This window comes from Crinia signifera, chromosome 11 (genome assembly GCF_055691185.1).
Source record: "Crinia signifera chromosome 11, ASM5569118v1, whole genome shotgun sequence".
In the NCBI taxonomy this organism is placed as follows: Eukaryota; Metazoa; Chordata; class Amphibia; order Anura; family Myobatrachidae; genus Crinia; species Crinia signifera.
This window is the reverse complement of record NC_139227.1, coordinates 122,123,787-122,136,583: the sequence shown is the minus strand read 5'-3', so window position 1 is coordinate 122,136,583 and position 12,797 is coordinate 122,123,787. Positions and strand designations below refer to the sequence as shown.

General features: G+C 50.9%; 1 protein-coding gene across 1 annotated transcript in view; it reads right to left on the bottom strand.

Annotated features, from left to right (window-relative positions):
- DENND5A (DENN domain containing 5A) overlaps window positions 1-11,944 on the bottom strand; it is a 42,643-nt gene extending 30,699 nt beyond the window's left edge. The window contains 1 exon segment of the mRNA XM_083164616.1: window positions 11,757-11,944. Within this exon segment, the coding sequence (XP_083020742.1) occupies window positions 11,757-11,862 (106 nt within the window). The 5' untranslated portion in view covers window positions 11,863-11,944.
- Between the last annotated feature and the right edge of the window lie 853 nt (window positions 11,945-12,797).

The following is a 12,797-nucleotide window of genomic DNA, read 5'->3' as shown; positions in this document are numbered from 1 at the left end:
CATGCTGGGGGTTATTCTGATTCACAATCACTCTCTAATGGACAGAACCGTGCTGCACTGCAGATGGGGCTGATGTAACATGTGCAGAGAGAGCTAGATTTGGGTGGGGTTTGTACTTCAAATGGATGTCTATATTGCAGTGTAAAAATAAAGCAGTCAGTATTTACCCTGCACAGAAACAATAAAACACCCCCACATCGGTGTGTACACACTTGTACAATCTGCATGAGATCCCGATGAGATTTTGACTATGTATACAATCAGGCTATGTGCATACATATAGGGCAGATCTGCACGATATAGTCTATGCAGCCAAGACTTTCTGCATGAGATCCAGATGAGATTTTGACCATGTATACAGATTAGGCTATGTGCATACATACAGTGCAGATCTCCACTATATATTCTATGCAGCCAAGACTTTCTGCATGAGATCCAGATGAGATTTTGACCATGTATACAGATTAGGCTATGTGCATACATATAGTGCAGATCTCCACTATATAGTCAAAATCTCATCTGGATCTCATGCAGATTGTACAAGTGTGTACACACCATGACTCTATCTGCACATTATGGGATACGGTCATTTGGTCTACAGCATGATGGTCGACAAGCATTAGGACAACACCATTAGGTTGACATGGGCAAGGTCGACAGACAAAACATCAACATGTTTTTTTTTATACTGTTTTTGGAGCCGACATGTGCCGACAGGCGGTATTTTATGCCCTACCATCCTCTAGGGCGTGGAGGGAGAATAAAATAGTGTGCCGAGCGCAGACAGCCATGCGAGGGGACGGGGTGCTACATTGCAGTGTCCATGTTGACTGTGTCGACATTTGGCTGAAAAAAAAACCCAGTGAAAACTCCATCTCAACCTTTTCACTGTCGACCTAATGCTTGTGTCAACCTTATGACCTGTCGACCTACCTCATGTCGACCTAGACCCATGTCGACCTTGAGCCATGTCGACCAACTTGCTGTAGACCAAATGATCCACACCCCATTTTACATCAGCCCCACCTGCAGTGCAGCATGGTTTTGTCCGTTAAGGAGTGATTGTGCCTTTCCGAGTGAATCAGAATAACCCCCGCTGTCTATACAGAACTCCTGACAGAGCATCGTATAGGACCTCAGGTCTGACAGATATCACATACAGTAGCACCAGGTTTTGGGTACCCACAACTTATCTCCTTTCAACAAAGTCATATTTGTGCTTTTAGGCAGCCATCTTGGGTGCGCCTTGTGTCAACACCACCTGACTATGCTTTGGGTGCATCTCCATGGTCCAAAAAGTTGCATCTTGCAGTTATGACTATCTCTAAACGAGGTTCCTATCTAATGATATAAATGATTATCTGTAGTAATATTATCAGTATGCGCCATATATTGGCCGATTCTACACTTAAACGTAATACAAGTATGCAACTACTGGGACTATCCCTGGATAGGTGAATTCTATACAGGAGTCACCCCAGGGCTGTACGCAGGGCCGATGATCGCAAGGCCGCGCATGCGCATAGTACGCTGTGAATACTCGCAGCCCAGGGAGCCGGTATGAATCGGCCCTTAGTTCCCTTGTAATATTTAAATCGATCCTGCTAAATAATTGTGTCCAACTGACAATAGAAGAAGAAAAAAATAAGTCCGCGTCAGTCAAATTTGGGAAACGTTATAAACGCCTGTAATGTATTTCATCCACCGGCGACACAAATCATTACAAGGAAGCAGGGACAGCTCAGCGCTGGCTGACAAAGGGTTAAGGCGTGTCGGTGACAATTACACAGCGCGGCTGGCGACAGAGACCCCTCCGCAGTGCCAGGAATACAGATTGCACTGGGACGGGTTGCCTAGGCGCAGGGTGAGACGCTTCCTGACGTTATGGTGAGCGCGGACGCTTGTACAATATCATCCCCACAGCCGGCCGGCCCGGGAGATTATACACACAATATCTTATATACAAGAGCCACTAATAATATGGGGGTGCATCTCTAGGGCGACAGGAAGAAGACATGCGTTTTTTAGTTGTCTATTATTATGAACAGTTTCTTACATAGCGCAGCAAAGTCCGTTGCGCCAGCTTGTAGGCGTAATAATGCCGCCACTATGAGGACCACATTCTAACTATCGATATTATAAGGCGCAACAAAACGTACCAACCGGTATATGTACGGTAAACCCCTGGTTATTATAGGGCAAAGACATCTGGTCAGTATATACATTCCACAGATTATACGCATCATCTCATCGTGGTGTACCCGGCACGGATAACCTTCCCCAGGGGCCGCTTGGGGCCCCAGAAGGCTAAAGAGCAGGACTCCGGTGATTACATGTGATGCCAGCGTTACATATACCTAGCAACCGTGATCTCCGGAGACAGATACACAGCAGCGCTCCACCAGATACAATCTGTATCACTGCTCGCACCCACACTGCTATATGCAGCCCCAGGGGGCGGGGCTAGGAACCTGTGTGCACAGATATTGTTAGGACGGAAAGAGTCCTTGAGACTGTCGACCTTCCCATTGTCAACCTAATGCTTGTGTCAAACTTCCGACCCTGGCAACCTTAGTCATGTTGACCTATTTCATGTGTCGGCCTTTAGTGGTCAACATAATATATGTCAACCTTGATAGTGTCGACCTAGCAAAGTATAATAACCTTCTCCCTGCCCCCCTAACCCTCCCAGAACCCATACATAGGCCCCCTCCCATCCCGGACTAAAGCTACCGCTCCCTGCATACTTACCTGTGGGATGCCAGCAGCCGGTATTCTGGTGTCGGCATCCTCAGTGATCATCCCTATAAGATATATAAAACCATTATTTTGCTATGTAACAAACACTGGCCCTTATTCTGGTTCACTTGCAAAGACAAATTCCTTCTCAAATGGACAAAACCATGTGCACTGCAGGTGGGGCTGATGTAACATGCGCAGAGAGAGTTAGATTTGGGAGAGTTATCTAGTTTCTGTGCAGGGTAAATACTGACTGCTTTATTTTTACACTGCAATATAGATCTCACTTTGAAGTAAAACCCCACCCAAATCTAATTCTTTCTGCACGTTACATCTGCCCCACCTGCAGTACACATGGTTTTGTACATTTGACAAGGAATTTGCCTTTGCGAGTGAACCAGAATAACCCCCTCTGTGTATTACTGAGTATCATACAGAAGATACCTGGAGAATATACCCTACCTAGGGGCAGGGGCTTCTCTATCTGAGCAGGCAGGGTGTGACGAACAGCTTTGCAGACTTGCTGTGTAGAAATCCTGCGTGGGAACTGGAGAATACCCACAGGGACAGTGATACCGCAGCACATTACTCCTTATCTGACCCCACCAGTACACTGTGCCAAAATCCATGCTCGGGGGCAGATTTATTAAGCTCGGTGAAGTGATAAAGTGCCTGGTTTTTATCACCGACCAATCAGCTCCTAACTGTGAAGTTACAGGCTTGGTTTGAAAAATGACAGGTAGGCGCCGATTGGCCGGTGATAAAAACCAGACACTTTATCACATCACTGAGCTTAATAAATCTACCCCTCAGTCCCCAAACAGCTGCATCCTGCCAGTCAACCAGGTATCGGCGCCTGACCTCCGTGTTACTACAGGAGACGGGTAACCCGGAGTCACTAAAGAATTCAGAAACAGATACTAACAGCGACGTTGCTTCATATGTATCTGATCAGAAAAGAAATGTCGCAGCCGCCGTGTTCTAAGGAGGAGCCAACCACCAGCTGCTAAGATCCGTTCGATTGCGTGCAAAGACACAGCATTGGATGAACATCGGTCTCAGAACCGGAATTCCTTTAAACTTCTGAATCAGCCCCTATCTGCCAGCCAAGTGCGACCAGCGCATGATGAATGTAAATTCGCATTCAGCAGCAGCGTCTAATTATAGCAATGACACAATCTTGGGAGAGGGCTGCTTTCTATTATCTGCTGTCCTGCCAAATGTTCTTTGTCACCCGTGTAGTAATACAGATAGCGTGTCGGCAAGAGACACGTGAGCTCTATGGGCCCAGAAACCCGTTCATCAGTGTGACACGTTAAAGTGTCATGTCATTTAATGCAACAGACACAGGGGTTATTCTGATTCACTCGGAAAGGCACAATCACTCTCTAATGGACAAAGACATGTGCACTGCAGGTGGGGCAGATGTAACAGATGTAACATGTGCAGAGAGAGTTAGATTTGGGTGGGGGGTATACTTCAAACTGATATCTCTATTACAGTGTAAAAATAAAGCAGCCAGTATTTACCCTGCACAGAAACAATAAAACACCCAAATCTAACTCTCTCTGCACCTTTTACATCAGCCCCACCTGCAGTACACATGGTTTTGTCCATTAGACAGTGATTGTGCCTTTCCGAGTGCAACAGACACAGTCTGGCTGGTACAATAAGTCACAGTTATTTTGGGCTGTGAAATCCATCTCTGTTTAACTAAAGGCTTTCAAAGACTAGGACAGTATTTCCAGAAGTCTGCTCTCATGCCCACCCTGATCCCCACCCACAGCACCACAAAGCACACTGTGCCTAAATCAGACTTGGATCGTAAATCTGCTTTTTGTTATGTAAAAAAAAAAGTAAAAGTACAAAACCATGCTGCACTGCAGGTGTGGCAGATGTAACATGTGCAGAGAGAGAGAGTTACATTTGGGTGGGTCGTGTTGAAACTGAAATCTAAATTTGCTGTTTGAGAATAAAACAGCCAGTATTTACCCTGCACAGAAACAAAATAGCTCACTCAAAAGTAATCCTCTATCTGCACATGTTACATCTGCCCCACCTGCAGTGCAGCATGGTTTTGTCCATTTGCTGAAAAAGCAGCTTTTAGATCCGGTCTGAATTAAGCCCCTTGTACGTGAATTCCTGCAAAGACCGCTCCTGTTCATCTACTTGTCCTCCTTAATTTCCCTGTTGACGCAGCGGACTGCAAACGGCGAAATGCGTCACTCATTTATATTATTGGAAACACTAATGGCCCCCATCCACTACTGCGATATGGGCAACCTTTATGCGATTCCGACGCATGATAAGTGACACGCCGCACGCCATTTTCCTGCGATTGCAAAGCGAGTTTCCATGCGCCTCGTAACGCAGATCCTACGGGCTGCCATGAATATTTATCGCAGCCTGTAGCCATGACTGGGGTCGCATAAGATACATCGTAGGCAATGTACTGTATGCGATCCTGCTGCTGGGTGAGTTGGCGGGATGCTGCATCCGATACCTAGCCCTAGTGGCTGGGGGCCTTGACCGCTATCATGAAACATGGTCTACTCCAATATCGGAGAAATAAATGAAACTTATTTCAGTGTCAGATTAAGGGGCCCATACATTAGGGCAGAATTGGAGCAATCGCCCGTTAACCCGATGCCAAGGTTGGGTGATCAAGAAAATCCTCGATAAGACGATTCCTACCGAAAATTTATCGGGTTTCAGCAAGTCGGCTCAAATAATTTTTTTTACAAAAAACGTGAGAACTCATGTCGATTTTTTGACCGTCAACTTAGCCATTGTTGACCTAATGCTTGTGTCAACCTTCCAATCATGTCGACCTTAGCCAGGTCAACATAATGTATGTTGACTTAATGAGCGTATGCCACCACCCAGGCATGGGGAGAATGGGGTGGCAGATTACTTATATCAACAATAACTTGGCATGGGCCAAACATGCTGAGGGGTAGATGTGTGGAGCAGTGATGAGGGAGGAGAAGTGATAAAGTGCCTGGTACTTTATCACCGGCCAATCAGCTCCTGACTGTTAAGTTACAGACTGGGTTTAAAAAAGGACAGTCAGGAGCTGATTGGCTGGTGATAAGGATTCGGTATGAAATCCCGACCGTCATAATCCCGAATGGGTCATAATCCCGACAAGGACAAAATCCCGACATATAGAATGTACAGGTGAAACAGTCAACATGACTTTGTGTCGACAGGTCGACATGGGTTTTTTCACTGTTTTTTGACTGTCAACACGGTCAACATGGACATAGTTGGAAGTGAACCGCAGCGCTCGCTTCGCTCGCAATGCTTCGGACACGGTGCCTCGCCACACTATTTTATTCTCCCACCGCGCCCTAGTGGATGGTAGGACATGAAATACCGCCTGTCGGCACATGTCTGGTCAAAAAACAGTGAAAAAAAACCATGTCGACCTCGCGACCTGCCTACACAAGGTCATGTTGACTGTTTCGCCTGTACATTCTATATGTCGGTATTGTGACCTTGTCGGGATTTTGTCCTTGTCGGGATTTTAAATGTCGGGATTTTGTCCTTGTCGGTATTATGACCCATTCGGTATTTTGACCCTGTCGAGATTTTGACTGCATCCCAGTGATAAAGTGCCCGGCACTTTATCACTTTTCCCTTATCACTGCTTCATACATGTACCCCTCAGCATGCCTGGCCCATGAGACGTGCCGATAAACCCCACTAAGTAGACGTTCACAAGAGGGACAATGACACCCATTTGTCCTCATTCAAGAGGGCAGAGATCGCTTGTAAACTTGGAAGGAAATAACAGTTTGTCAGAAGGCGACTTAAGGACATCAGAGCGAAACATGGGACATGGATCTTAGCCCTTCACTTGGGTGTGTGAGAATGGAAGTTGTTTGCTCCAAACTAATTTGTTAATGTCCTTCTGCAACTTCTCTCACCAACTATATATATATATATATATATATATATATCTGAATCCAGCGCAGAGTGACGAGTTGTGCAGCAGATGAACCACAGCGCCACGTGATATCATAACGGCAGACAGAAAACCCCACCGTGCAGCACATTGCAGCCAATAGACACTTGGAGTTGTGTTTGGAGAAAGGAGAAAAACTAATTTGGGGTGGGGGGGGGGGGATATGCAGATTTAACCTTCACGATTGCCATTATTTCACAGGCCTCCCACTCACAGCAACCCGCCAGCTTAGAACCCACACCACAGTCACACACAGTAACACAACAGATGACCATCAAACCACAACCTGTTGAGTATACAGCTGTGAAAGCCTCTATAACACATGGTCCATACACAACAGGAGGACAATGAGGTCATCATATTATACAATTGTACACAATGGGACCAACAATAAAGCGCATTGAATTTAAATACACGCACATGGGCAACACGTAGCGTAGACTCTGCCCTCAAGAGCTTACAATCCAAGAGGGATGGTTTTTTTGTGAGAGGCATCACTCTGCTCTATTATATTCTTCTGATGGAATTCAGATCACCTGTGATCTTCAAGTCACAGCACCCCCTAATGGAAAAACAACGAAATCTCCAAATCACTTCTCCCCCCAACAGTCATCCTGCAGGATATTCAAATCACTGCTCTTCCTAACAGTCATCCTGCGGGATATTCAAATCACTGCTCCCCCTAACAGTCATCCTGCGGGATCTCCAACTCACTGCTCCCCCTAACAGCCATCCTGCGGGATCTCCAAGTCACTGCTCCCCCTAACAGCCATCCTGCGGAATCTCCAAGTCACTGCTACCCCTAACAGCCATCCTGTGGAATCTCCAAATCAATGTTCCACCGCTAATGGAAAAACAACAAAATCTCCAAATCACTGCTCCCCCAACAGTCATCCTGCGGGATATTCAAATCACTGCTCTTCCTAACAGTCATCCTGCGGGATATTAAAATCACTGCTCTTCCTAACAGTCATCCTGCGGGATCTCCAAGTCACTGCTCCCCCTAACAGCCATCCTGCGGGATCTCCAAGTCATTGCTCCCCCTAACAGCCATCCTGCGGGACCTCCAAGTCACTGCTCCCCCTAACAGTCATCCTGCAGGATCTCCAAGTCACTGCTCCCCCTAACAGCCATCCTGCGGGATCTCCAAGTCACTGCTCCCCCTAACAGCCATCCTGCGGGATCTCCAAGTCACTGCTCCCCCTAACAGCCATCCTGCGGGATCTCCAAGTCACTGCTCCCCCTAACAGCCATCCTGCGGGATCTCCAAGTCACTGCTCCCCCTAACAGCCATCCTGCTGTATCTCCAAGTCACTGCTCCCCCTAACAGTCATCCTGCGGAATCTCCAAATCAATGTTCCCCGCTAATGGAAAAACAACGAAATCTCCAAATCACTGCTCCCCCCAACAGTCATCCTGCGGGATATTCAAATCACTGCTCTTCCTAACAGTCATCCTGCGGGACATGCAAAATCACTTCTCCCCCTAACAGTCATCCTGTGGGATCTCCAAGTCACTGCTCCCCCTAACAGCCATCCTGCGGGATCTCCAAGTCACTGCTCCCCCAAACAGAAACTTCTTGGTACCCCAAATAACTGGTTCCCCAAAATTGCATTGGACCCCCATCATCACTGCCATCATCAAAACAGACTTCTCGATTGATTCCCAAATCACAGCTCTCCCCAAAACATTCATGTCCTGGGACCTCCAAATAACGCCCTCATAGCAGCGTGTATGGGCTGCTTAAATCAGAACCTGCACATCTCTAATATTAAGGTGCTGTTGAGATCAGAACAGACGGTCTCAGAAAGGTGAAGGAAAAGTGATGGGTGTTCCTGTGCAGTAGATAGTAGTGTTCCCAAAAATGGCCCATTCAGAGGGCGTGATATGGGAGAGTCGTGGGCATCACTGCAAGAAGCTGCATTCCCAAACGCACAGCCATAGGATGCTGCATTATATCCCCCGGTAGGACGGCACCCTGCCCAAGGGTCCCCCCCGGTAGGATGGCACCCTGCCCAAGGGTCCCCCCCCGGTAGGACGGCACCCTGCCCAAGGGTCCCCCCCCGGTAGGACGGCACCCTGCCCAAGGGTCCCCCCCCCGGTAGGACGGCACCCTGCCCAAGGGTCCCCCCCCGGTAGGACGGCACCCTGCCCAAGGGTCCCCCCCCCGGTAGGACGGCACCCTGCCCAAGGGTCCCCCCCCCGGTAGGACGGCACCCTGCCCAAGGGTCCCCCCCCCGGTAGGACGGCACCCTGCCCAAGGGTCCCCCCCCGGTAGGACGGCACCCTGCCCAAGGGTCCCCCCCCCCGGTAGGACGGCACCCTGCCCAAGGGTCCCCCCCCCCGGTAGGACGGCACCCTGCCCAAGGGTCCCCCCCCGGTAGGACGGCACCCTGCCCAAGGGTCCCCCCCCGGTAGGACGGCACCCTGCCCAAGGGTCCCCCCCGGTAGGACGGCACCCTGCCCAAGGGTCCCCCCCCGGTAGGACGGGACCCTGCCCAAGGGTCCCCCCCGGTAGGACAGGACCCTGCCCAAGGGTCCCCCCCGGTAGGACAGGACCCTGCCCAAGGGTCCCCCCCGGTAGGACAGGACCCTGCCCAAGGGTCCCCCCCGGTAGGACATGACCCTGCCCAAGGGTCCCCCGTAGGACGGCACCATGAACAAGGGTCCCCCGTAGGACGGCACCATGACCAAGGGTCCCCCCCGTAGCATGGCACCAAGACCAAGGGTCCCCCCATAGGACGGCACCATGACCAAGGGTCCCCCCGTAGGTCGGCGACTTCCCCAAGGGTCCCCCCATAGGACAGCACCCTGTATAACGGTCCCCTGTAGGAGGATGACACCCTGTATAACGGTCCATGTAGGAGGATGACACCCTGTATAACGGTCCCTGTTGGAGGATGACACCCTGTATAACGGTCCCCTGTAGGAGGATGACACCCTGTATAACGGTCCATGTAGGAGGATGACACCCTGTATAACGGTCCCTGTTGGAGGATGACACCCTGTATAACGGTCCCCTGTAGGAGGATGACACCCTGTATAACGGTCCATGTAGGAGGATGACACCCTGTATAACGGTCCCTGTTGGAGGATGACACCCTGTATAACGGTCCCTGTAGGAGGATGACACCCTGTATAACGGTCCCTGTAGGAGGATGACACCCTGTATAACGGTCCCCTGTAGGAGGATGACACCCTGTATAACGGTCCCCTGTAGGAGGATGACACCCTGTATAACGGCCCCCTGTAGGAGGATGACACCCTGTATAACGGTCCCCTGTAGGAGGAGGACACCCTGTATAACGGTCCCTGTAGGAGGATGACACCATGTATAACGGTCCCCTGTAGGAGGATGACACCCTGTATAACGGTCCCTGTAGGAGGAGGACACCCTGTATAACGGTCCCTGTAGGAGGATGACACCCTGTATAACGGTCCATGTAGGAGGATGACACCCTGTATAACGGTCCATGTAGGAGGATGACACCCTGTATAACGGTCCATGTAGGAGGATGACACCCTGTATAACGGTCCCCTGTAGGAGGAGGACACCCTGTATAACGGTCCCTGTAGGAGGATGACACCATGTATAACGGTCCCCTGTAGGAGGATGACACCCTGTATAACGGTCCCTGTAGGAGGAGGACACCCTGTATAACGGTCCCTGTAGGAGGATGACACCCTGTATAACGGTCCATGTAGGAGGATGACACCCTGTATAACGGTCCATGTAGGAGGATGACACCCTGTATAACGGTCCATGTAGGAGGATGACACCCTGTATAACGGTCCCCTGTAGAAGGATGACACCCTGTATAACGGTCCCTGTTGGAGGATGACACCCTGTATAACGGTCCCTGTAGGAGGATGACACCCTGTATAACGGTCCCTGTAGGAGGATGACACCCTGTATAACGGTCCCCTGTAGGAGGATGACACCCTGTATAACGGTCCCCTGTAGGAGGATGACACCCTGTATAACGGTCCCCTGTAGGAGGATGACACCCTGTATAACGGTCCCTGTAGGAGGATGACACCCTGTATAACGGTCCCTGTAGGAGGATGACACCCTGTATAACGGTCCCCTGTAGGAGGATGACACCCTGTATAACGGTCCCCGTAGGAGGATGACACCCTGTATAACGGTCCCCGTAGGAGGATGACACCCTGTATAACGGTCCCCGTAGGAGGATGACACCCTGTATAACGGTCCCCGTAGGAGGATGACACCCTGTATAACGGTCCCCGTAGGAGGATGACACCCTGTATAACGGTCCCCGTAGGAGGATGACACCCTGTATAACGGTCCCCGTAGGAGGATGACACCCTGTATAACGGTCCCCGTAGGAGGATGACACCCTGTATAACGGTCCCCGTAGGAGGAGGACACCCTGTATAACGGTCCCCTGTAGGAGGATGACACCCTGTATAACGGTCCCTGTAGGAGGATGACACCCTGTATAACGGTCCCTGTAGGAGGATGACACCCTGTATAACGGTCCCTGTAGGAGGATGACACCCTGTATAACGGTCCCTGTAGGAGGATGACACCCTGTATAACGGTCCCTGTAGGAGGATGACACCCTGTATAACGGTCCCTGTAGGAGGATGACACCCTGTATAACGGTCCCCGTAGGAGGATGACACCCTGTATAACGGTCCCCGTAGGAGGATGACACCCTGTATAACGGTCCCTGTAGGAGGATGACACCCTGTATAACGGTCCCTGTAGGAGGATGACACCCTGTATAACGGTCCCTGTAGGAGGATGACACCCTGTATAACGGTCCCCGTAGGAGGATGACACCCTGTATAACGGTCCCTGTAGGAGGATGACACCCTGTATAACGGTCCCCGTAGGAGGATGACACCCTGTATAACGGTCCCTGTAGGAGGATGACACCCTGTATAACGGTCCCTGTAGGAGGATGACACCCTGTATAACGGTCTCCAGCAGAACGACAACCGGTATAACGGTCACTGGACATCACCCAGCCCCGTTATCTCCCCGCCCCGGTCCTCCCTCCGCCCCAGCCCCACTCACCAGAGAGCTCGTCCGGTTCCAGGCCGGTGTCTGTGTCCAGACCGCTGATGACAAAATAGTCGGCTAGGCGGCCGGGGGCCGAGCTGTTCCCCCCTCCCCCGCTCATGTCTCCGGTCACCGGCTACCCGCACTGCATGATGGGAGGTCGGGACAGCTGTGCACCGAACGCGGGGCGGGGCCTGAGGCGCAGAAGGCGGGGCCATGGAGGCGCAGGCGCACTGTTGTGGTAAGATGACATCATTCTATTTACTACTATGGGAAGAGCGTGACTGTGGCTTCCCTATGTCTGCGTGATTGATACCCCCTCCAGTGACTGCCCCCATGTCTGTGTAATACCCCCTCCAGTGACTGCCCCCATGTCTGTGTATTACCCCCTCCGGTGACTGCCCCCATGTCTGTGTAATACCCCCTCCGGTGACTGCCCCCATGTCTGTGTAATACCCCCTGCCCCCCTCCAGTGACTGCCCCCATATCTGTGTAATACCCCCTGCCCCCCTCCAGTGACTGCCCCCATATCTGTGTAATACCCCCTACCCCCCTCCAGTGACTTCCCCCATGTCTGTGTAATACCCCCTCCAGTGACTGCCCCCATGTCTGTGTATTACCCCCTCCGGTGACTGCCCCCATGTCTGTGTAATACTAATACCCCCTCCAGTGACTGCCCCCATGTCTGTGTAATACCCCCTCCGGTGACTGCCCCCATGTCTGTGTAATACCCCCTCCAGTGCCCCCATGTCTGTGTAATACCCCCTGCCCCCCTCCAGTGACTGCCCCCATGCCTGTGTGATACCTCCTCCAGTGACTGCACCCATGTCTGTGTAATACCCCCTCCTGTTGCTGCCCCCATGTCTGTGTAATACCCCCTCCTGTTGCTGCCCCCATGTCTGTGTGATACCCGGTCCTGTGACGGCCCCATGTCTGTGTGATACCCCATCCAGTGACTGCCCCCATGTCTGTGTGATACCCCCTCCAGTGACTGCCCCATGTCTGTGTGATACCCCCTCCAGTGACAGCCCCATGTCTGTGTGATACCCCCTCCAG